The sequence below is a fragment of the Oncorhynchus nerka genome, linkage group LG10, assembly GCF_034236695.1.
Source record: "Oncorhynchus nerka isolate Pitt River linkage group LG10, Oner_Uvic_2.0, whole genome shotgun sequence".
NCBI classification, from domain to species: domain Eukaryota; kingdom Metazoa; phylum Chordata; class Actinopteri; order Salmoniformes; family Salmonidae; genus Oncorhynchus; species Oncorhynchus nerka.
The window spans coordinates 72725883-72752646 of record NC_088405.1 but is presented as its reverse complement, the minus strand read 5'-3'; the positions used below and the strand labels follow the sequence as shown (position 1 = coordinate 72752646).

At 41.7% G+C, this 26764-nt stretch overlaps 1 protein-coding gene and 1 pseudogene across 1 annotated transcript in view; one reads left to right on the top strand and one right to left on the bottom strand.

Moving 5' to 3' along the window:
- LOC115105699 (vacuolar protein sorting-associated protein 37D) overlaps positions 1-11736 on the bottom strand; it is a 54052-nt gene extending 42316 nt beyond the window's left edge. Inside the window, 2 exon segments of the mRNA XM_029628004.2 lie at positions 2362-2533; positions 11432-11736. Coding sequence (XP_029483864.2) covers positions 2362-2533; positions 11432-11563 — 304 coding nt within the window. The 5' untranslated portion in view covers positions 11564-11736.
- A 4038-nt stretch (positions 11737-15774) lies between these two features.
- On the top strand, positions 15775-26143 carry LOC115105702 (nucleoporin 88-like; annotated as a pseudogene).
- The last annotated feature ends 621 nt before the right edge of the window (positions 26144-26764 follow it).

The window sequence follows — 26764 nt, the reverse complement described above, 5'->3', positions numbered from 1 at the left end:
ATTTGAAAGCTTGTTCTATTGCCAACATAACTAGCTAGGTTATACAATATGATCTTACAGTGTTAGGTTTCACAAGGCAAATCAGAGAAACAGATCATAATTTTGGTGTGCATAGAAGGGAGACATGAGAAATGTTCCCTCTAAACTGTGTGTGGGCACGCAGCTCCCCGGGACTGCTATGCAGAATAAATATAAACCCGCACAGAGAAACACGAGATTGAACTTCACTCAACTTTCTAGAGTTTTCCCGTTAGTTAACACTATCAACTTATCCCTTTACTGTGGGAATTGTGATCAAATTAACACAATATTAGCCGTTTTCAATGCAACATACCCGAAACAAAATGAACTATGCAAGACTTAGTATACAAAACTAACTATGCAAGAGATGTTGTTGTAGGGAGAAATGCATCTGAGTAGGATTGTATTGCATTGACAAGCATGACTCAGGCCCATACTCTACACAGACCGGTACGCCATAACCAATCAGAGCTACAGCAGGCCTATATACAAATAGACGATTGCCATATATGGATCTGTGCCATTCACTAGACATAGTAGCCTACTTAAAACTGTTACTTAAAGCGGGTACAGCCTGTGTCCACAGTAAATGTGTCCCGGAAGTTTTCACATCGTTCATGTTTGCGCTCAGCAGACCTGAAATTTGCTCAGTGATAAACATTTTTGAGGGAACATAGGTCATGAATGCATTCAGGTGAAGTGTGACGCGGCAAATTTTCTTCACAATAAACAAACATAGGCTCATTCAGTTCAGAACAACCCAGGGTATGAAGCTATATCATCTTGTAGCTGTACATCAAACATAGTGATCATAAACTTTGACACTGTATATGACATGAGTTTTATGATTTGGAAATGTGAAGTGTACATTTGGACTCACGGGTGTTTGGCTTCCTTTTATGACATCCAAGTGGTATTTTTTATTATAATCCTCAATGTCTTGTCTTTCCAAAACTTAATTTACAGCATTTCCCTCACTCAGCCAACCCAAAACATTTCAAAATTTCTCCAATTACTGGGAGGGATGGGGACAACTTCTTGCCGGGCGCAGTTCTATCAGTCAAAACCCATACAGTGCTGTGAAGTGCAGAGCCAGAACTCTGGCGTCATGTATAGCATGTTACTGTACAGCCACTATGTTTCACTTTAAGCACTTACAGTATTAGTGCCCAAATCTGCCATTTTCTACTGAATGTAAAGGGCTACGATAAGACAGCGAGACTGAAGTTCTCTCTCAAGTCTTGGAAGGACTACCCCAAAAAGGGGCCCCTTTGTCTCTTAGAAAACACGTGGTAAGGCAATGAGGGCCACCGCAGACTAAACCATGCAATTACTCAGCCCGAGGAGGTTAGCGTGATGGCGCTCCTTTGGGTACTGAGGTTTCTGCCTAGTTTACTTTGGCCTTATGGGTAGCTCAGCAAGTTGCATGAACAGTACCATAAGAAAAAATATGTTATTCTGTTTATTTGTTTGTCTGTTTAAATAACATGTTCTTTGATTCAGCCAGTCAAAGATGACCCTGAGATGTGCGAGTCTGTCTGACCGTGAGAATACACTCAGCTTCCTACACTGCCAAGAAGGAAACCAGGAGAAACACAATATTCAGTCATTTTGGCCAAATAGAATAAACATTTTAAAAAACAGCTCCCTTAGCAGAGGAGTGCCCCTGTTAACTGTTTGGGAAATGAAACAGGCTCATGTGGAGCAGGAGTCCTATTTCATACATGCTCCAGTGGTTACTCTTGGCTAGTGTTGAAAGAGAGAAGGAACAGCCAGGTGGGAACCCCTTTGCCTGAGCTCACCCATGGGGACACGATAGTTCTGCAAGACCCCACCTCCACCCCTCACACCCATGAGCGGGACTGGAGGGGAGGGGCATGGATCAGGTTCAGAGTTTGGATCCCAACAGTGCCAGAAGATTTCACCCACCAACCTGTCAAATGTAATAACAATCCACACAAGAGGTCGCGACACTGATCAGCGCGGGCCTCATAAATTAAACAGCCGACATTAGGGCGTTGTTATGGAACAGTGTTTCTCTGTGATGTGTTTCCACAGACACAAAGGCACACACCCTGGGGTTGTTTAGATGTTATTAATAAACCATTGTAGATTTTGCAGCTTACCTCAAAAATAGTCAGCTACAACAGCTCATCAAAATCTCGTTCCCTGGTCTATGATCACTCCGCACACAGACATTATATTTCCATAAATTCTTATCCAGCTGTATTTTTATATTCTTAATCCTGACTCATGGCTGACAGCAATATTCCATGTACACCCAGAAACAGAGACAATCTTCCTTTCTCCTCTGCCTCTCTTGGTCACATGTAGACTCACCGAGCCGACTCTGTTTTTCCCAGCAGGCGGTTGCCAGATTGGTCAGATCCCTATATTTCTCAGCCAGCTGGAGTTTGCCGTTGTTGAGGCGGGGTCGCCTGGCGAGGCTCTCCTCGGCCAAGCTCCGGTTGGAGGTCAGCAGAATCTCTCTGTCCACCTGCAGCTCCTGAAACTGGAGACAGGCATGGAGTCAGAACCCTGAGAATGTACATCTCAGCACACACAAAGAAAATGTAAATGGATTAACTGAATCAATAGCAGACTGTGATGGTAGGGTGCCATGTTTAAAGTAGTATTCCAGTAATACAGGTGTATGTGTATCAACCTACTTATAGCATCTTGATAAATAGGAGTTTAAAGTTGGCATAACAGTTGGAAATGTACATATTTATTTAGCTATTTAAAGATTGATGTTTACAAATCTGCTCAACTGAGCCTTCACAGAATTCATAGTTAAATAAAAAATGTGTCAAGCTACAATAGATCTTCAAGGTTAACCTCACTCTGCAGGAAATGCTCTACACACTGAGTTTGAAATGTATTGAGCTGGAAATTGTTTTCTCAAAGGGTTTGAGCAGAGAAAGCAACAGCAAAGGGGTTAGTCAATGTGGAAAGTATGAAACTGTGAGAAACAGCAGGGTCATTGAGGGCCAGAAACACAGGAAGGAACAAGGGTGTACTGTATATACATGAATGTTTGATGGTGAGTTACTTAAGAACAAAAACCTGTTCCAAGGTGTGAACTTCAACCAGTAGGTCTATACTAAATATTGAATATATCAAATTACTTTCCCAGTCAGGGTTAATAAAACTGAGGGCATTTGATACTTCATTTCATGTGAAGATTAAGTCAAGATGTGTTAAACAAGATCAATAAAAATGTATGTTAAAAAAACAACTTACAGGCCACTTTCCCAAACCAATGTGACTTTCCACCTCTGGCAAATAGCGGACTTTGAATTCCTAGTCAAGAGCCTCACTCATGTTACACATGGACCGCATGATACGCTTGTGGCTTTGGCATACACACTGGGAGGATTCAGTTGATGACTTGGCACTAGCGAAGTAACATTTTACTTACTTCACATATCAGCCCTTTAAAGTTGTTCAAAAACCAAACTCAAGACTAAAGTCAGGCTATTGCTTACACTTTCAAGAATCTTCATACCACAGCAAGAAAATGTATACATGTAGAGTCATTAATAGTGACAGTTCCACAGACTAACGCCTCGATCAGACCGACAGCATCATTGCATCAATACTGCGTAATAAATTCTTCAGTCAAACTTTTCCATGATCTAATCCAAAATTTTGTGGATATATTGTACCAGTCAAAAGTTTTGACACACCTACTCATTCAAGGGTTTTTCTTAATTTTCACTATTTTCTACACTGTAGAATAGTAGTGAAGACATCAAAACTATGAAATAACACATGGAATCATGTAGTAATCAAAAAAGTGTTAAACAAATTAAAATATAATGTATATTTGAGATTCTTCAAAGTAGCCACCCTTTCCCTTGATGACAGCTTTGCACATTATTGGCATTCTCTCAACCAGCTTCATGAGGTAGTCACCTGGAATGTATTTAATGCTTTTCCAACAGTCTTGAAGGAGTTCCCACATATGCTGAGCACTTGTTGGCTGCTTTTCCTTCACTCTGCAGTCCAACTCAACCCAAACCATCTCATTTAGGTTGAGGTCGGGTGATTGTGGAGTTCAGGTCATCTGATGCTTGGCAAAATAGCCCTTACACAGCCTGGAGGTGTCATTGTCCTGTTGAAAAACAAATGATAATTCCACTAAGTGCAAACCAGATGGGATGGCGTATCGCTGCAGAATGCTGTGGTAGCCATGCTGGTTAAGTGTACCTTGAATTCTAAATACATCACAGACAGTGCCACCAGCAAAGCACCATCACACCTCCTCATCCATGTTTCACGGTGGGAACCACACATGCAGAGATCCTCTGTTCCCCTACTCTGTCTCACCAGGACAAGCCAGTTGGAACCAAAAAACTCACATTTGGACTCATCAGACCAAAGGACAGATTTCCACCGGTCTAGTGTCCATTGCTTGTGGCTCAAGCAAGTCTCTTCTTATTATTGGTGTCTTTAGTAGTGGTTTCTTTGCAGCAATTCGACCATGAAGGCCTGATTCCCGCTGTCTCCTCTGAACAGTTGATGTTGAGATGTGTCTGTGACTTTAACTCTGTGAAGCATTTATTTGGGCTGCAATCTGAGGTGCAGTTAACTCTAATGAACTTATCCTCTGCAGCAGAGGTAACTCTGGGTCTTCCTTTTCTGTGGTGGTCCTCATGAGAGCCAGTTTCATCATAGCGCTGTGGATGGTTTTTGCGACTGCAAAAATAAAAGTTCACAAATGTTTCATATTGACTGACCTACATGACTTAACATAATGATAGACTGTCGTTTCTCTTTGTCACGACTTCCGCCGAAGTCGGCTCCTCTCCTTGTTCAGACGGCGTTCGGTGGTCGACGTCACCGGCTTTCTAGCCATCGCTGCTCCATTTTTCATGTATCCATTTGTTTTTTTGTCTTGTTCACTGCACACCTGGTTTTCATTCCCCAATCAACCTACATGTATTTATTCCTCTGTTCCCCATCATGTCTTTGTGTAAGATTGTTTGTGTTACGTGTGTATTGTTGACGCGCCAGACTGGCTTGTTTTTTCCATGTTATTTTTTCACGAAGATGTTTATTGTGAAACATAATTCTTGTGACTGTTTTGCGCGTTTTGCACTTTTGCCTAAATAAAGTGTGCACCTGTTCACAAATCTCTGCTCTCCTGCACCTGACTTCGCTACCAGTACGCACACATCTGACACTCTTTGCTTATTTGAGTTGTTCTTGCCATAATATGGACTTGGTATTTTACCAAATAGGCCTATCTTCTGTATACCCACCCTACCTTGTCACAACACAACTGATTGTCTCAAACGCATGAATGAACTTTTAACAAGGCACAACTGTTAATTGAAATACATCCCAGGTGACTACCTCATGAAGCTGGTTGAGAGAATGCCAATAATGTGAAAAACTGTCATCAAGGCAAAGGGTGGCTACTTTGAAGAATATAAAATATAAAATATATTTTGATTTGTTTAACACTTTTTTGGTTACTATATGTTTCCATATGTGCTATTTCATCGTTTTGATGTCTTCATTATTATTCTACAATGTAGAAAATAGTAAAAACAAAGAAAAACCCTGGAATGAGTAGGTGAGTCCAAACATTTGACTAGTAATGTATGTGCAACAAAAGTTCAACATTTACCTTTTGCTTCTATTTCTGTCAAGTCTACGCATACAATTTGATGCATAAATTGGATAAATAGTGGTTGTGTTTGCCTGCAATGCAATGGTGCAAGGCAAACGCAACATTCCATTGGAAATGTATGTACTTCTGGTGAACCAAAACACAATGGCGCTGTCGGTTTGATCGAGGTGAAAGGTTTCAATTAAACAAAAATGTATTTTGCATTTAAGTAAGTGTCAATATATGGGAATAATCCCCAAACTAAAGGACAATTAGAAAATGTATTGCAAAGTATTCCAGGGGTCAGGACTAATGGTGAGTCCAGTGGCATTTTATGCATCGCTTTAGACCCAATGAGAAAAACACAGTTGCATGATGAAGGGATTCTGTGGCTTGTCATCTGTAGCTCCGTCCATCTTGTTCCTAAAACGACATTGGCATAGCACAGACAGGATGGCAAACCACAAACCCCACTGTTAACTCAAATTATCTGAAGTCAAAAGAGCGTGGAGGCTTTTATTGAGATTTGCTATTCTGCCTGAAGTAAAATTATGAATTCTTTAGCTGCCAATTGCACTGTTTAAAACCTCAGGGATATTGTTAACTCTGGCTGAGCTCACCAAAGTATACCAAGGATAAATGGTTTATTTTGTTAAATGATAATGAGATTTTTGCCTCACTTAATACTCTGCTCATGACCAAAACAGTTTGGCTCTCCTCATGGGGCATGCCTCCACTTGAAATTAATTTGCTTACAGGAATGTGAGAATTTATGTTCATTGCATCATGAACAAACACACAACAAAGTGGGTCAGTTGAAAGTGCTTTAGACTGAAAAACAGCCAAGGAGGAAGAGCTTCTCAGTGACATCAGAAAGTGGAGTTAAGTGAGGTAAAATTAATGAGACTGAGAGGGCGTACTGTTGCAGAGTGGCCAAAGGGAATTAGGTGGGAGGATTATTATCTACAGCTTGTATTGGCATGTTTCCCAAGTTACTGAGTCACAATCACTGATAGTAATCTTTGTTATTGATGCAGCTGGGTAGCACTGACTTTCCTTGCAGCAGTTTTGAAATGCTCAGTCAATGGCTCCTCAACAGTGGTTTCTTTCGACTTCAGAGTTTACGTATAACCCTCACTTCTCGACTGAAACCACATGAGTTTCTTGCAACAGGAAACCAAAGCGAATGCCACCCCCCAGCCAGAGAAGGTCAGAAACCACTGATCCAATCATAGTGGTCTCCAAGCAAAGGCACATTGTATGCCTCACACCTCCCAAAATGGAGGGAATAAAGTCTTCTTTTGATTAAATATTTCCATTCCTGCAAGCTGAAACTGCAGAGCAAGATGCTAGATAAGACTTCTTCTTTAATTGGAGCAAGTTCTATGTACAGGGAATGAGAGAACATTTCAAATTGCCCACCTTATCTGAGAAGAGGGTTGAGTTCAAGACTTCTGGCTCAGGGTGATAATCAATTGCTAATTAAAAGCTTCACTTGGCAGTCAGCCTGAAGAAGGCTGTTTCTAACTTTGGCCAACTACAAAACTATGTAATCGCTCCCAGGAATCCAGTTCAGTGGAATGTGTCTGGCTGGACATATCAGGCTTTTTACAAACCTTGCACTGTAATAATCAAAGAAGCTTTGCGGGTCCAAAATACATTTATTTCCCCTTCGATACTTAAACCCCTAATCGTCTCAGACTTCGAGGTTGAAGAATCACTTTGAAAAAAGTATTTCATTTAGCTATGATAGGCTGAAAGGAGAGGGGAGTGTGCAATGTATAAGCAAGGCTTTAATCTGTGTTTTTTAAAATGATTAATCAAATCGAGGAAAAGAACTAAAAGTCTTAGGGACTTTTTTATCAAGGGCTCCCATTCTCAAATGAATGAAGGGGCCTTCTCAGAACTGCTTAGGGCCCAGCCTTCTCCCTCAGCATCATCAGGAGGATTGGGTATGTAAGGACATACAAATGTTTCAGACCACTAACTGACTGACTGTATACACAAATGAGAAGTATGTCTGTGTGTTACAATTACTAAAAATACGCTGTGGAGGATGTACTGTACAACATGATAAATGCATAATCTAATGAAGTAGTGATAGCTTGAAATATGATTTCCACTGATCTCAGTCACAACCAACTGGGCATAGATGTCAGTTAAACGTCTAGTTTTGATTTACATTTGGTTGGGTTGTCAACTAATGTGAATTCAATGTGAAATCAACAAACAAATTCACCATGTTATTGAATTTAGGTTTAAAGTTGGGTGAACAAAACACAATGCCCTTATGTTGATGACGTTTTGCAAATCCAATCAGTTTTCCACATTGATTTAATGTCATCACATTGAAAAGACGTGGAAACAACGTTGATTCAACCAGTTTTTGCCCACTAGGAAGCCACAGGGAATAAAAGACTGTGACTTCAATTGGATCATGGCTCTGGACATCACAGCTGCATATGTGATCTTGTTTTAGACAGCTCTCTGGGATTACCTTGACCATCTGATGCAGAGAGGTTACAATTCAACCCCGAGAAACATCTCATCTGCTGTTTTACTGCCGGTCAGGTGACAATCTTCAAAGCAACCATTGACGGTGAAAGTCATCAGGAAAATGTGTGACTTATTCCACAGATGTTACCCAAGATACTGTGCCAACACTTTTCACTGGAACTGTTTCTTGACCAATTTTTCTTTGTCAGGTCAAGATTTACTTTATGTGGATTATCTAGTGGAGTGATAAATGATTTCAATACCATTTCATTGACAACTTAATCTGAACAAGTATATGCCCAACAGGCTAATTTTTTTGGGATTACTTGTTGATTGCTTTTAAGAATATTGTAACTTTAAAATGTGTTCAAATTAAAATATATAAGCATGAAAAAGATTTTTAAACACATTTTGACTTGTGTGTGTTTGCTTTGAGGTTGGATTTCCTTTCTGTGTTACGAATCCTCCAAATGTGGGGTATTTGCTTCTTGCATTCCACTTCTGTATTAATTTTAATTGAGAATTAAATATTTAAAACACTCATTCCATGTAGTAAAATAATCTGAATGTTAACATTTAGTCTAGTTATTCATTGTAGGTTTATGGAGTATATTTTCCATTCCCAAATGCATTCGAACTTTCTAAACTGAGCCCCTCTAGTTTTTGTATCTGGGCCAATATCCTGTCTCTTATGCTTGTCACACCTCTTTGTGCATACTTAATTCTTGTCATCGGAACAGCTTGAAATATCTGCATTGTCACATCACAGCAGGCAAGATGGCAAAGTCTACAGGGTATTAAACTACTTCTATGACGCCACACTGTGTGGGCCCGCATGCAATTTAGAGAAACCACAAATCTTTGCAGCCCATTTGAAAATGCTCTAAAGATTCTAGCAGTGTCTATCAGTTCCTGTGATTTTGCTAAAGTGTAATTTAGCTCAAAGTGTTTTTCAAAAGTCTCCCTCAACACTGGGCTACTTCAGTCCCTTCACAAGTGTCTTACTGTTCATTTCTCTCACACTTGTGGTTTGTATAATGATCATTTGCAAGGCAATCAGAGCCCCATGTTCTGTAGAATCTGGAGCATTTGGCCCAGAGTCAAAATAAGCACGGTGTACACAAAGACACTGCAGCTCCACTGTTCTCCCTTGAATTTCCTGTGACTACAAGGACACTGTATAGCTTATTTCACTCCAAATCCCTGTCATTCATGGCTATTCATAATCACCAGCGTTTTTCCCTAAACAGGAATAGCATCAGACCTTCCATTTCCTACTGTGGCTGCTCCTACCCCTGTTTAGCAAGCGGGAGGTTCAGGAGCCCCTGGGACTGTGGTTGTGATGATGCACTGGTTGTAAAGCAAACCACCAGACAGTATTCACCGGCACTGACAAAAAAACACTTGAAGGGCACTTCAGATTTGGAAAGAAGTACAATGTTGTGTGAACTTCTCAAGCTGAAAATGTACTGATGTGGCAGTTTCTGTGAAGACACAAAAACTGGATATACAATAAAAATGTATGTGAACCAAGTATAAAATATTATTGTTTGACATTTGATATTGGGAAATATATTATACAAACATGATGAATGTGTTATGATTTAATATGCCAGCGTGAGGATACTGGCTCCTTTTCCATCAAGTCTGTACAATCTGCAAGAATTTACCAGCTAGATTTATCTTGGGGGAAAAGGGCTTGAGTGTTGCTCTGCTCCTTCACTGCCATTTGTGGTAAGCTGAGGTGCTCAGCGTCTGAGTGTCTTCAAATGGAGCAGTTACAGTGTCCAGATGACTGTAATTTAATTTTCCCATTTAGTGCTTCCTACCCATGTCAAATCCCATGGAGCCAGTAGAGGATAGCAATTATGCCAGTCAGGAGGCTGAGAACATTCTCTAGAGGGAGCTAGCCAGTAGCTAGTGAGAGGTGGGCTATATACACAAGCGTCCATCTTATTGTGCCATTAATGATGCTTTCAGAGCGGTTGCCCTTGGATACCCCAAAGTGTTAATGAATTGGAGCGCTGCTCACCAGTGGATCGTAGGGGCTGTGGAGCCAGCCCCTACAATAAGTTCAACTACCACTACCACATGCTCACATGTCAGCCAACCATGCATATGTGGGCTTTATTAAACTAACAATGGCAACTGCAAGAAAAACAATGGGAGGGGGGCATACCCAGACACCCTACTTATGTTTAGTTACACAAACTGTAAATGAGAATTGTGTGTGAATGTCTCAACTAACCAACAGTATCCTATTACCTAGCTTATTACTGGCATGTAACACTTGCATGTAAATGTATGTTCAATCAAATGTCTTGGTCAAGTCGAATGCAGCTGCTACTACAACCATTACTGAAATCCCTTACATGCCTCTAGCTAAGTAATTCTTATCCAGTCCCTTGGGAGCATTCCATAGCTTCTCTCAGTGAGATGCAACCACTTTGGAAACATCTCTCTAATTCATTCGCTGCAGCAGTGAGGCAGGTTTCAAATGTCATGTCTTGATCTGAATTGGACACATGCGCATCCAGTCCCAAATGAATAACGATTTTCTCTCTGTCCAAGAATGAATGCCACACCTGATGAGTTCAAGCAGAGGGCTATGTACCATGAATCACAATTTTTTTTAACTGTGCAAGACAAATAGAACAAGAACAAACTGCCCTCGTAATTTAACATTATATTTAGGAATAGATGTTCTAGTGGGGAATAAGACAGAAAGACAGAATGAGGTGCATTTGCATTTAAATGTGCATGTGTGTGGGACAGAGAGACCGATTATGTTTTCAAATGAACATTTTAGTGCTTTTATAGCATTTTGAATAGGTTGATCCTGCTTCTCACTGAACATGTCCTGTATGGCAAGCAGGAAGTCCCTGTTCAGGTCGATTGGTATGGAAAAACATTCTGTAAAAAACGAATGGAATGTGAACAATGTCAATTGTACATACTATTTACATTCACGTAAACTCTATCGGATTGAAGGAGAACGTGGGGGGAAACATTAAAGGCTTTTCCCATTGGAAGCCACGCACAATAATATAGTGTCATATGAGGATAATAAAGCATGCATTGCCTATAGCTTACACGATGTGCCATACGATGAGGCATCAAAGCAATTATTTCGCGCTCTATAGAAATCAGCAGAGAGCATAATGTTGAGACCTATTTGAGTTTGAATGTAGCCTAATAGTCTGGAAAATGTCATATCAACCATATGTAACTGACAGATACATTTAGCAAAACTGTGGTTTTATTCGATAGTTATCACATTGTAGAACCAAATACCTTCTCATTGAGTCGGACGATCTGGTCCATTTTTTCTTCATCTTGTAAAAGCTCCTGCAATTCACTGGTGTTTAGAGCCCTGTACCCATCTGGGATAGAGTTCGTGTCCTTAAAATTGGACATTGTATTCATTCATAAGCAGTTCAGACGACTTCGTTTGTAAGCCCATTTGGTTCCATGTCGTTCACAGTGAATAGCACAGCCGCACGCGCGTGTTGTGTTGAAGCAGACCGTGTAGCGAGAACGGAACGTTTCTGTTGGCGGAGACAATACAAGATGCAGGGACACATACTTAACACGTCTGCAGCTAATGTAATGCCACTGACAACCACAGGAAGGCATTGTCGTTTATAAGCAAATGTTATAAACAGTAATAAACCTCAACCACAATTTTGTTTGGCAGTATTTTATAATTGCCTACTGAAGTCCTGTATTTCCCAAATACCCCAAAATGTGTAGTAATAATAATAATAAAAATGCACGGTGTACCTTATATTTGAAAGCATTTTCATTGTATGTAGGCAAGTGTGCAGTTATGCTGTGTGAGTCTGGCAAATGGAATATTGCAACCATTTTCACTTCCTTGACTGTTGTTACATAGCATCATTTTGTAGCAACTATGCTGTTACTATGTATCAACTCTTGAGCTAACTTTCGTTTCAATATCAGTGGTTATAAAAACTCCAATTCCCATTTGTTTTACACATTCAGTTTGCCTCTGGATCTGATTGGATTATTGAGTTGAATGAATCCTGAAGTTTTCGTTTGTTTTCATTGGTAGGATTCTAAAATCGTAATATTCAGACGACAGGAAAAATGGCTGCGTTTGCTGGAGAGCGATGGCGAAGCGACCTACCAAGTCATGATATTTGTTATAAATTACGAGAGGAACTCGATTTGGAACCCAAAGCTAATTGCAGAAGAACTGCAAAGAGTCTTACATTTTACCTCAATGGCGACATATTCTTGTGGGATGACGCAGACAGTGTTTTTTACACGACAAACCTGAGGCAGCTCAATTCAGAGGACAGCTTTGAGAGTCTGATATACCAGGTGAGTAACGTTAAATTACTAGATACCGTGTTTAAAGGTTGGTTGTTCATCTAGCTAGCTACTTTCTGACAAGTTTTTTTTAACGAATTATATTAGATAGAATAGTCTTTGCAGTGTAATTACAGTCAGTTGCCACTTCCATTAATTCCTGGCACAATATGCAATCACTTTCACGTTGGCCTTGTCTGAACCCAATGTTTCCTATATTTTTTTCCAGCAGCGGTGGCAAAGTTAGCAGAATGCATTTAAGAGTTGCAATTCTACACATTTCGTCATAGAAATGAGATGTTTTTTAAAGTAACTGTCCAGTGAAAATCTAACTTTTGAAAGTTCATGTTCCGTTAACTCCTACCCAAATAATGCTGTTGACTCGTCCTGTACTCGTATTTGTGGCCAAATCATACATAGGGAAAAACTACTTAAACTCCTCCTTAAACTATAAAATACTTGCCATTTATTCATAAATTATGATGCCCTACTCCCGTGGAGGATGAGCTGGCCAATGAGCAGTCCAAAAGAGGATTTTTTAATTTTTTTATTTCACCTTTATTCAACCAGGTGGGCTAGTTGAGAACGAGTTCTCATTTGCAACTGCGACCTGGCCAAGATGAAGCAAAGCAGTGTGACACAGACAACAACACAGAGTTACACATGGAGTAAACAATAAACAAGCCAATAACACAATAAACTAGTCAATGACACAGTAGAAAAAATAAAGTCTATATACAGTGTGTGCAAAAGATGAGGAGGTAGGCAATAAATAGGCCATAGGACTCAGATCCCTTGACTATTTCCACATTTTGTTACGTTAAAGCCATATTCTAAAATGGATAAAATGATTATTATTTACTTTTTTACCCTCATCAGTCTACACTATACCCCATAATACCAAAGCAAAAACTGGTTAAGAATTTTGTGACATTTACACAAGTATTCAGTCTCTTTACTCAGTACTTTGTTAAAGCCCCTTTGGCAGTGATTACAGTCTCGAGTCTTGGGTATCACTCTACAAGCGTGGCCCACCTATATTTGGGGAGTTTCTCCCATTATTCTCTGCAGATCCTCTCAAGCGCTGTCAGGTTGGATGGGGAGCGTTGCTGCACATCTATTTTCAGGTCTTCGATAGGGTTCAAGACCGGGCTCTGGCTGGGCCACTCAAGGACATTCAGAGACTTGTCCCAAAGGCACTCCAGCTTTGTCTTGGCTGTGCGCTTAGGATTGTTGTCCTGTTGGAAGGTGAACTTTCACCTCAGTCTGAGGTCCTGAGCACTCTGGAGCAGGTTTTCATCAAGGATCTCTCTGTACTTTGCACCGTTCTTTTCCTCAATCATGACTAGTCTCCCAGTCCCTGGCGTTTGGAAAAACATCCCCACAGCATGATGCTGCCACCACAGTGCTTCACCGTAGGGATGGTGCCAGGTTTCCTCCAGATGTGAAACTTGTCATTCAGGCCAAAGAGTTCCATCTTGGTTTCATCAGACCAGAGTGTCTTGCTTCTCATGGTCTGAGAGTCCTTTAGGTTCCTTTTGGCAAACTCCAAGCGGGCTGTCATGTGCCTTTTACTGGGGAGTGGCTTCCGTCTGGTCACTCTACCATAAAGGCCTGATTGGAGTGCTACAGAGAAGGTTGTCCTTCTGGATGGTTCTCCCATCTCCACAGAGGAACTCTGGAGCTCTGTCAGAGTGACCATTGGGTTCTTGGTCACCTCCCTGACCTAAGCCCTGCTCCCCCCAAGGCCCTTCTCCCCCCAAGCTCTAGGAAGAGTCTTGGTGGTTCCAAACTTCTTCCATTTAAAAATTATGGAGGCTGTGTTCTTGGGGACCTTCAATGATGCAGACTTTTTTTGGTACCCTTCCCCAGATCTGTGCCTCGACACAATCCTGTCTTGGAGCTCTACGGACAATTCCTTTGACATTATGGCTTGGTTTTTGATCTGTGGGACCTTATTTAGACAGGTGACTGCCTTTCCAAATCATTTCCATTCAATTGAATTGACCACAGGTGGACTCCAATCAAGTTGTAGAAACATCAAGGATGATCAATGGAAACAGGATGCACCTGAGCTCAATTTCGAGTCTCATAGCAAAGGGTCTGAATACTTATGTAAATAAGCTATTTCAGTTTGCAAAAATGTATAAACCTGTTTTCACTTTGTTGTTATTGGGTATTGTGTATAAGTTGATAAAAAATAATAATGTTTAATCGGTTTTAGAGTAAGGCTGTAAAGTAACAAAATGTGGAAAAAGTCAAGGGGTCTGAAAACTTTCCGAATGCACTGTGTGTATGGAGATATGCACGTTTTAACATTTCGAACAATCAATTGGTTGAAAGAACAGATGACTCGGTCGACCAAGATTTGTATGAGGCTGGGAAAGCCAGAGTCGGCTTCCAGTTAGTTGTGTTCTCTGGCTTGGTCTGATTGAATTCCAATGAATAAAACAGGGTGAGGCTTATTCAGTCGACCTTATAAATATATACTGAACAAAAATATAAACACAACATGCAACAATTTCAATGATTTTACTGAATTACAGTTCATATATGGAAATCAGTCCATTTAAATAAATGAATTAGGCCCTATTCTATGGATTTCAACATGACTGGGCAGGGGCGCAGCCATGGTTGGGCCTGGGAGGGCTTAGGCCCACCCACATGGGAGCCAGGCTCAGCCAATCAGAATGAGTTTTTCCTCACAAAAGGGCTTTATTACAGACATAAATACCCCTCAGTTTCATCAGCTGTCCAGGTGGCTGTTCCCAGATGATCCGGCAGGTGAAGAAGCCGGATGTGGAGTCCTGGGCTGGCGTGGTTACACGTGGTCTGCGGTTGTGAGGCCGTTTGGACGTACTGCCAAATTCTCTCAAACGAAGTTGGAGGCGGCTTATGGTAGAGAAATTCACATTCAATTCTCTGGCAACAGCTCTGGTGGACATTCCTGCAGTGAGCATGCCAATTGTACGCTTCCTCAACTTGAGACATCTGTGGCATTGTGTTGTGACAAAACTGCACATTTTAGTGGCATTTTATTGTCCCCAGCACAAGGTGCAACTGTGTAATTATCATGCTGTTTAATCAGTTTTTTGATATGCCACACCTGTCAGGTGGAGGGATTATTAAGGAGAAATGCTCACTAACAGGGATGTAAACAAATTTGTGCACATTTGAGAGAAATACGCCTGTTGTGCGGATGGGAGATTTTATATGTTGCATTTATATTTTTGTTCAGTATATTATACTACTGTTTGAGGAAAATGTAATAAAATATCATCCATAATAGGAATCTCATTTGAATCTCATTCCTAGACCCTATTTTTCTGTCTTTCAGTTCAGGTAGCCTCAGTAAGCCCAGTGGGCCCTTACCCATGTACCCCTCTGCAGAGGATAACTGTGCCGTGCTCTGCCTGCCCTGCGTGCCCAACATCCTGGTCATCGCCACGGAAATGGGCACACTGTATCACTGCGCGGTGCTGGAAGAGGAGACAGGAGTAAGTACTGTACAGACAGTACAACGTTACAGAATATTTAGATAGAAATGTTCTGTGATAAACAGATATGATTGTCTATCCAGTAGAACAGGGAATCATGTTGGCTCTATTCGTTACATATATCTGTACAATTCTGAACATTTCACCTCACGCTATGTCCATGGAGGAATTTTCTTCTCTGTGTGTGATTGACAGGCAGTGGAGAGGTGGATGCGGGGCTGGAAGGTGGTGCCCTCTTTCTATGTGTTTGAGTGTGTGGAGCTGGAGCTCACCCTCAAACTGGCCGCTGGGGATGATGAGGCGCCTGTGGAGTCTGACTTCACCTGCCCAATCAGACTGCACAGTGTTGAGTGAGTCATGCTGATTGGTTGATATAGTTGAATTCTATAATGGGATCCATTGATGCTTCTCACCAGGTCTCGGTGTATCAAAGTCCACACCCCATCATCATGTTTGTCAAATGTACTTTGAATGTAATCTTTTTTCTTCTGTGGTGTTCTTTATGTTTCATTGAAACTTGCTTCATGCCCTATTGCAGACCCCCTGTGCCAGCACAGATACCACTGCAGGCATGAGACAGGAGTGCACAGTGTAGGCCTCACTTGGTTCAACAAACTGCACAAGTTTCTCCAGTCAGGTGAGGCCTTCATGTCCATATGGGGTGTCAATTCAATTGCGTTGTTTACCACGTAAATCGGAGGTGGTTAGTGCATGTTAGTGCATTAATTTGCCTGATGTGCCATAATGCTCTCTCCACAGATGAGGAGGACAAGGATAGTCTTCAGGAGCTGGCTGCTGAACACAGCTGCGTCGTAGAGCACATCCTCTGTACCAGGCCTCTCAGTAGAAGGTAGCACTACAACTATCAAGGCACCAGATATTAATATGACGTCATTGAATAGATTGAGATTCTGCTTGGCACTCCTTAGTCATAAGTACCAACTTGGGACTGTTGTCATAGATTGTCAACGCGGCAGTAAATGTTGTTTTCTCAAAATGTAAAAAACATCTCTCTATCGCTCTTTGGCCACAGTTTGTCAGCTCCAGTACGGGGCTTCTGGATTGTGCCTGACCTGTCTTTGGGTGCCACCATAATCTGCATTACAAGCACCTATGAGTGTCTACTACTGCCTCTCCTGTACGATTCCTGTACGGTTCAAAAGACTTCTTTTTTATTTCATTATATAGGGGTAGGGTTGCAAAGGGTCGAGAACTTTCCGCTAAATTTCCGGAGGTTTTCCATGGGAAGTTAAGCCTGGAATTTTTGCTTAAATTCATCAAAAAAGTTAGCTTATAACAGTGAACCTTTTTTGTGGGATACACATGAGGCAAGTCTAGGTCTTGTGGCATATTTTTGTTAAACTATCCCCAATTCAATGGAATTACAACCCTCTGCATGTACAGTGCACTCCTCTATCCCATGTACAGCTGATTCTCAAGATCTTGCACACTAATGAGATGGTTTTGAGCCCACACTACTACACTGTCTGAGCCAAACATGCTTTCCGGGAAGTTTTGATTACAATACTGGGTGGGGTTGTCACAGCCTACTAGGAGTGGTGGGTTGGAATCAGGCGCAGGGAGCAGGGTTCGGTAAATCGTAATTTATTCTCAGGCAAAAAACGGTCACGCCAACATACAGGGCGCATAAAACAGACCAGCCCAAACACAGGACCAAACAGTCCGGAGAATACAAACATGAAACCACAACCAACAGAGTAACAAAAAACAATCCCGCACAAAACAAGGGCGGGTCAAACTACTACATATAGGGAAGCTAATTAAACCAAAATACACACAGGTGAAACTAATAAGACAAAACCAACAGACAAACGAAAAAGGAATCGGTAGCGGCTAGTAGGACGGTGACGACAACCGCCGAGCACCGCCCGAACAGGCAGGGGAGCCAACTTCGGCGGAAGTCGTGACAGGGGTGAATATATTTTATATGACATACATTATTTTTTGTTAACTAGTAAATCCTAGTAGCCTACAGCAAAGTGTGTTTAATCATTTCTAACTTGTTAACACTTTCTGCTAGTTAGTTTTGCTACCATGTGGGTTTTAGCTTGCCTGAGCCTGCTAACTGAGGAGTGTTAATTCACCTGTTTCCATACATGTTTCATTTAAAAACATTTATCTTACAAAAGAGTTGTTTAATCTAACTGCTTAACTATCTATCTGTACATGAAATTGTATTTGTTGTTTTTTTACTAATTTTTTCCTAATCTTTACAGGAAAATGCCACGGGCACTATGATGTGTGGAGGCATTTCAGTGCAGCTAATGTAGAAGGAAAAGCTGTGTACATTTGCAAATACTGTGCCAAATCATACGTGAAGAATGCAACAAAGATGCAGAATCATCTGGCCAAGTGCGTAACGTTTCTTCAGTGCTCACAACAAGCAACCTCTGACAAAAGTCCCTCTACTTCTATTCAAGGTGAAAATTATGAATCGGACACCTTATCGATAGCAACAGCTCATGGTCCTCCTGGAATCAGAAGTGTTTTTGACTCAATGGAGGAACGTAGTCAGAGAAATGCGGATGAATGTCTTGCTCGAGCTGTGTATGCAGCTGGTTCACCTCTGATGTTCACAGGCAATGTGTATTGGAAGAGATTTCTGAATGTTCTTCGCCCAGCATACACCCCTCCAACCAGCATGCTTTATCTACTCATTTGCTGGATGCAGAGTTCAAGTGAAGGTCAAGGAATTCATAGAGAAAGCAGACTGTATTGCAAGCATCTCTGATGGGTGGTCGAATGTTTGTGGGCAAGGAATAATTAACTACATCATCTCCACCCCTCAACCAGTATTCTACAAGAGCACAGACACACCGGTCTCTACATTGCAGATGAGCTGAAGGCAGTCATCAATGACCTTGGACCACAGAAGGTATTTGCACTGGTGACAGACAATGCTGCGAACATGAAGGCTGCTTGATTTAAAGTGGGGGAGTCCAACCCTCACATCACACCCATTGGCTGTGCTGCTCATGCATTGAATCTGCTCCTCAAGGACATCATGGCACTGAAAACAATGGATATACTCTATAAGAGAGCCAAGGAAATGGTTATGTCTGTGAAGGGTCATCAAGGTATAGCAGCAATCTATCTCACCAAGCAAAGTGAGAATAAGAGCACCACAATGAAGCTGCCCAGCAACACCCGTTGGGGTGGTGTTGTCATCATGTTTGACAGTCTCCTGGAGGGGAAGGAGTCTTTCCAAGAAATGACCATATCACAGTCTGCCGATATGGACAGCTCCATCAAGAGGATCCTCCTGGATGATGTATTTTGGGAGAGAGCGGTAAGCAGCCTGAAACTCCTGAAACCTATAGCAGTAGCCATTGCACAGATTGAGGGAGACAATGCCATCCTGTCTGATGTTCAGACTCTGCTTGCAGATGATAGAGAAGAAATCCGTACTGCCCTGCCAACTTCACTGTTGCTCCAAGCAGAGGAAACTGCAGTTCTGAAATGCATCAAAAAAGCGTGAAGACTTCTGCCTGAAGCCCATACATACCGCAACGTACGTGTTGGACCCCAAGTATGCTGGCAAGAGTATCCTGTCTAGTGCAGAGATCAACAAGGCCTATGGTGTTATCACTACCATGTCTCGCCACCTTGGCCTGGATGAATGCATGGTTCTTGGCAGTCTGGCGAAGTACATTTCCAAGCAAGGGCTTTGGGATGGAGATGCAATATGGCAGTCGTACCAACATATCTCATCAGCCACCTGGTGGAAAGGACTTTGTGGATATGAGGCTCTTTCCCCTGTTGCCTCCATCATCCTCAAAATCCCTCCAACATCAGCCACATCAGAGCGCAACTAGTCCTTGTTTGGGAGCACACTCACAAAAGCATGCAACAGGCTGACCAAGGGTTGACAAATTGGTGGCCATCTGGGCAAATTTGAGGCTTTTTGAGCCTGACAACGAGCCATCCTCAACAAGGTTGGAAAGTGACAGTGAAGATGAGGCAGAGTCTGATGTTCAAGGGGTGGACATTGAGGATGTCCAAGGATAAGACATTGAAGCCTGAGAGGAATATAACCAAAGCTTTTGTTTCTAGACTATAATTTTACTGATGTATGTTAAAAATGTTTTTGGGAGATGCGATGGATCATTCAATATTCCCTTTTGTTGTTCAGTGAAATCATCCCATGCGAAGAGTCAACTCATTTAATTCAAGTTCAATTCATAACTAAAAAATGTTTTTAATTATATTGGAAGGATTTAATCATTTGCAATTATGTCTACTTATGATAAGGTAAAAGGTTTGTTTCTGTCCATATGATATGGTAAATACAGTGCCTTGCGAAAGTATTCGGCCCCCTTGAACTTTGCGACCTTTTGCCACATTTCAGGCTTCAAACATAAAGATATAAAACTGTATTTTTTGTGAAGAATCAACAACAAGTGGGACACAATCATGAAGTGGAACGACATTTATTGGATATTTCAAACTTTTTTAACAAATCAAAAACTGAAAAATTGGGCGTGCAAAATTATTCAGCCCCTTTACTTTCAGTGCAGCAAACTCTCCAGAAGTTCAGTGAGGATCTCTGAATGATCCAATGTTGACCTAAATGACTAATGATGATAAATACAATCCACCTGTGTGTAATCAAGTCTCCGTATAAATGCACCTGCACTGTGATAGTCTCAGAGGTCCGTTAAAAGCGCAGAGAGCATCATGAAGAACAAGGAACACACCAGGCAGGTCCGAGATACTGTTGTGAAGAAGTTTAAAGCCGGATTTGGATACAAAAAGATTTCCCAAGCTTTAAACATCCCAAGGAGCACTGTGCAAGCGATAATATTGAAATGGAAGGAGTATCAGACCACTGCAAATCTACCAAGACCTGGCCGTCCCTCTAAACTTTCAGCTCATACAAGGAGAAGACTGATCAGAGATGCAGCCAAGAGGCCCATGATCACTCTGGATGAACTGCAGAGATCTACAGCTGAGCTGGGAGACTCTGTCCATAGGACAACAATCAGTCGTATATTGCACAAATCTGGCCTTTATGGAAGAGTGGCAAGAAGAAAGCCATTTCTTAAAGATATCCATAAAAAGTGTCGTTTAAAGTTTGCCACAAGCCACCTGGGAGACACACCAAACATGTGGAAGAAGGTGCTCTGGTCAGATGAAACCAAAATGGAACTTTTTGGCAACAATGCAAAACGTTATGTTTGGCGTAAAAGCAACACAGCTCATCACCCTGAACACACCATGCCCACTGTCAAACATGGTGGTGGCAGCATCATGGTTTGGGCCTGCTTTTCTTCAGTAGGGACAGGGAAGATGGTTAAAATTGATGGGAAGATGGATGGAGCCAAATACAGGACCATTCTGGAAGAAAACCTGATGGAGTCTGCAAAAGACCTGAGACTGGGACGGAGATTTGTCTTCCAACAAGACAATGATCCAAAACATAAAGCAAAATCTACAATGGAATGGTTCAGAAATAAACATATCCAGGTGTTAGAATGGCCAAGTCAAAGTCCAGACCTGAATCCAATCGAGAATCTGTGGAAAGAACTGAAAACTGCTGTTCACAAATGCTCTCCATCCAACCTCACTGAGCTCGAGCTGTTTTGCAAGGAGGAATGGGAAAAAAATTCAATCTCTCGATGTGCAAAACTGATAGAGACATACCCCAAGCGACTTACAGCTGTAATCGCAGCAAAAGGTGGAGCTACAAAGTATTAACTTAAGGGGGCTGAATAATTTTGCACGCCCAATTTTTCAGTTTTTGATTTGTTAAAAAAGTTTGAAATATCCAATAAATGTCGTTCCACTTCATGATTGTGTCCCACTTGTTGTTGATTCTTCACAAAAAAATACAGTTTTATATCTTTATGTTTGAAGCCTGAGATGTGGCAAAAGGTCGCAAAGTTCAAGGGGGCCGAATACTTTCGCAAGGCACTGTATATCCAATGCAAAAAAACATCTACGTTTAAATGGTATTCATGTTAATTTGCATATATTCCCGTTAATTCCCACAGAAAGTTTCCGCCTCTGAATATTCCCCAAAATGTGCAACCCTATATAGGGAGCATTATCAGTACAAACATTAAAAAATATATATAGATAGGAAAGTGTGTCACAGGCTGATGGTGCATGTCTATGTGTGTCCTAGCAGTTCCATCTGGCCTTCCTCTCCTCTCCTGCTGTGTTCCTACCCAGGGGTAGGCTCAGCTAGCTGTCCTCTGCGTGGATTGCACAATGACTACTTTGAGCAGCACATTTGAAACATCCTAGCCCGAAGCTCCACCAATCCTATCATGCTGAGGTAACACACTCACCACAGTACATTGAAAACACCCCTGTAGGATGATCTTGGATTTGTACAGATGCTTATTTAGACTCCATAGCAACATGCTTTGGCATCATGCTGAGCCATTTTGACATGTAGTATCCTCCCTTGTGGCTGTTTTTGGAATGACAATTTATTCTCAATGAACTGGCTTGATAACGGTTAGATCACATTTTACAGAATGCCCAGCTTCCACGATAAACAAAAAGACCACTATTATGCTTAGTTTATTGTGTGGACTCAGTCATGTTGTCCTGTGCTTTTAGAGCAGGGGACAAGGACACATCGTCCCCTCCTCCAGAGTGTCTCCAGCTGCTGAGCAGAGCCACTCAGGTGTTCAAATCAAATCAAATCAAATCAAATTTATTTATATAGCCCTTCGTACATCAGCTGATATCTCAAAGTGCTGTACAGAAACCCAGCCTAAAACCCCAAACAGCAAACAATGCAGGTGTAAAAGCACGGTGGCTAGGAAAAACTCCCTAGAAAGGCCAAAACCTAGGAAGAAACCTAGAGAGGAACCAGGCTATGTGGGGTGGCCAGTCCTCTTCTGGCTGTGCCGGGTAGAGATCATAACAGAACATGACCAAGATGTTCAAATGTTCATAAATGACCAGCATGGTCGAATAATAATAAGGCAGAACAGTTGAAACTGGAGCAGCAGCACAGTCAGGTGGACTGGGGACAGCAAGGAGTCATCATGTCAGGTAGTCCTGGGGCACGGTCCTAGGGCTCAGGTCCTCCGAGAGAGAGAGAAAGAAAGAGAGAATTAGAGAGAGCATATGTGGGGTGGCCAGTCCTCTTCTGGCTGTGCCGGGTGGAGATTATAACAGAACGTGGCCAAGATGTTCAAATGTTCATAAATGACCAGCATGGTTGAATAATAGTAAGGCAGAACAGTTGAAACTGGAGCAGCAGCATGGCCAGGTGGACTGGGGACAGCAAGGAGTCATCATGTCAGGTAGTCCTGGGACATGGTCCTAGGGCCCAGGCCAGTTGAAACTGGAGCAGCAGCATGGCCAGGTGGACTGGGGACAGCAAGGAGTCATCATGTCAGGTAGTCCTGGGGCATGGTCCTAGGGCTCAGGTCCTCCGAGAGAGAGAAAGAAAGAGAGAAGGAGAGAATTAGAGAACGCACACTTAGATTCACACAGGACACCGAATAGGACAGGAGAAGTACTCCAGATATAACAAACTGACCCTAGCCCCCCGACACATAAACTAATGCAGCATAAATACTGGAGGCTGAGACAGGAGGGGTCAGGAGACACTGTGGCCCCATCCGAGGACACCCCCGGACAGGGCCAAACAGGAAGGATATAACCCCACCCACTTTGCCAAAGCACAGCCCCCACACCACTAGAGGGATATCTTCAACCACCAACTTACCATCCTGAGACAAGGCCGAGTATAGCCCACAAAGATCTCCGCCACGGCACAACCCAAGGGGGTTCAGAGAGGAGTACATCCTCAAACAGGATATGGCCCGCGAGGAGATGCAGAGAAGGTCAATGTCACTCATTAACAGATAAATACACACACATTTAATTAACAACACACATAATCACTTGTAGTTGTAGTTCTGATACACACACACATGCACACACACACACACATGCCGTGTACAAAATCTTTCTTGCTTACTTTTTACTAAAACTCAATACTGTGTACTAATATTATTACATACTATTTATAACGTACTTTGTGTAAAAACGTATGCAGTAAGCAACACATATCAACATACTACTCATCCACACTGAGAAGGCGTCATCTAAATTTCAATCGTGTTAGTTCCCCGCCAATCGTACATTTTTGTAGAGCGCTTCCCCTATTCTAATTATCAGCTGTGTCAAACACTATCAGCTGTGTCAAACACGTGAATGTGAAAAGACTATTCTCTTCCTCAATGTGTTCAGTGAATTCTACTTGATGAAAAATATGCTGAGTATGACATCCTGTCATTTAAAGCATACAAAACTTTCAAAATGTCACATACTATTAAACATTTCCAGCATACCCAAAAAGCGTACTATTTAGAACTCAAGTATGGGTAATTGGACACGGCCATGGACACGGCCATGTCAGGAAGCATGTTGCTGATGGGTTTTTCTTCTTCAGGGTGAAATTGCTGACAGGACAGAGGAACAAGCAGCTTGAGGACCTGGCCTTGTGCAGAGAGGAGAGGTAAATAGAGTTTCCAAATAAACTTAGTGCTTGATGGCCATAGCTATGCACTCCCAAGGCTTACAGCAACTCAGAATTGTGCTAATGAAAGCACTTAAAATAATAATGAAACATTGTAATACTAATGCATTTTTACTTATGCTATGCTTTTTCTATTTACAGATTGAGGTAAAGACAGGGACATGTATTGCATGAAAAATAGGTAGTGGTAGCTGCAGATTTGGAAAAGGCTTCTTACAGTGCGTCTTACAGTGCATCAGATATCAGCATTGGTAGAAATGTGCTCACGTGTATTTGTTATCCTGTTTACTCCCAGTGTACATATAATATGATTATTCAATGAGGTCACATTCATATGTAATTGAATGTGATGTGACTGATTTGGTTTGACTGGCAGTCTGGGGTTGATAATGCAATTAGAGGCCAAACATAACTCTTTGAATTACAGTGATGGAAGTACTGAGGCTTCGTGAGCTTTACCATGCATTTCATATACTTTGGAGCTATTCTTCATCTTGTGTTTCTTTTTCTATCAATAGGAAAAGACTGCGAGAGTCTGCAGAGCGTCTGGCTGATAAGTACGGGGATGCCAAGTATCGCCAGGAGGCCACCATGAACAGGTAGCTAGATACACCCGTCACTCTACGCTCCTCTTTCAAATCTAATCTAATCTTCATGGCTTGTTTCAGAAGCCTACATTTGTTTATACATTTTGTTTTTAAAGTCTTCAAAACAGTCAGACATCCAAACAACATAAGAACTGACTAACTCTCTCAAAAAAAGCTATCTGCTTCAGAGCTTCTATTACATCAACTATTCCAGGGTGAAGCAGGTTCTGGGCAGTCTGCGCAGTCAGCTGCCTGTTCTGTCTGACAGTGAGAAAGACATGAAGAAAGAGCTCCAGACTATCAACGACCAGCTGCGTCACCTGGGCAACGGCATCAAACAGGTGAGCTGCCCTCTTGGGGTCTCCGTCATCCTCATGGAGCCTCGTACTGGTTTACAGTAATAACTGGGCTAGTGTCTTATCTTCTCCCAGGTAAATATGAAGGAGTACCAAGAAGAAACAGATGGATAAAGGGGTGTCTCCAGCCAGGGCTACTGTCGCCCTCAACTTGCACCAGAGGAAGTGTGTCCAGGAGGTTGTAAAAGAACTGTGAGTATGAGCAGCTCTTCCCTGGGTGTTATGCCAGCCTACTGGCTGTATGATACCCATTGACCCGTTGTTTGGATATGGTCCCAAATGTTTTACGTTGTCCCTATGTTGGTCCTCAGTCTTGTTTAATATGATCTAGCAGTGTTGTTTCCCTCTCTTCCAGGGGAGAGCACATAGGAGAAATTATGAAACAGATCAAGGACATCAAGAACCATTTCAGTTTCTGAGACCGTTAAGGGAGCCATCCTTCATATACAGCTATCCCACTGCTTTCCAAACAACCAAAATAATAATGAAGTGCTATTGTGAATACTTAGTCAACACTTGCTAAAATAGTCTGTCTCATGACATGTCAACTCTGACTCATAAGGCATTGTCAGCCATGTCAGATTTTTGGAACCAGTCATTGAAATGGGAAAATGTTGTATACATGAGTCTTCATAAGGTTTTATACACAGACAAATATACATGAATGGTATCTGGAAAATAAAAGTAATGCATGTACAGTACTACCTATTTTTCAAACGTGTTCATTTTAACTCCGCATGAACAGTTAGCCCCACATACTGGTCTGGGTGGAGATCTTTTCTTCAGCTTCGCCAATTTACAGGGCTGTCACCTTGGAGGGGAGTTGGTCTCATGGTTCATGAGTGTGACAGCAGTTTTTAATCTCCATACATTCTTTGATGCATTGAGTTTACATCAACTGTAGCAAACTCTACTCATGATCTTTTAAAACTGGGGGTACACAAAATATTTTGGGGTATTTTTGCAACAATACCATCGTGGATACCATTGTCTCTGCATTCAGTATGAAGAAAGTTTGACGTAGTTTCATGAGCCAATACTAATTAACGTTAGCGCAATGACATTGACAGCAGGTTAGCATTCCAGCTTTTTCTGGTAGTGGTAATTTTCAGGTTGGAAAAAGTGCTTCGGTGTCGACTTAAACAAAAACCAGAAAGCATGCTGAAAATATTTAATCCCATCTGAGAAATAACTAAATAAAATCTTGACAGTCAGGTACCTGGGCAATAAAAGTTGGGAAATGTTTATAAAAAAGGTAATTTCATTTATTGCAAGTAATAGTTCTCCATAGCAAACATGAAGAGCTTTCTGAACAAGATGCA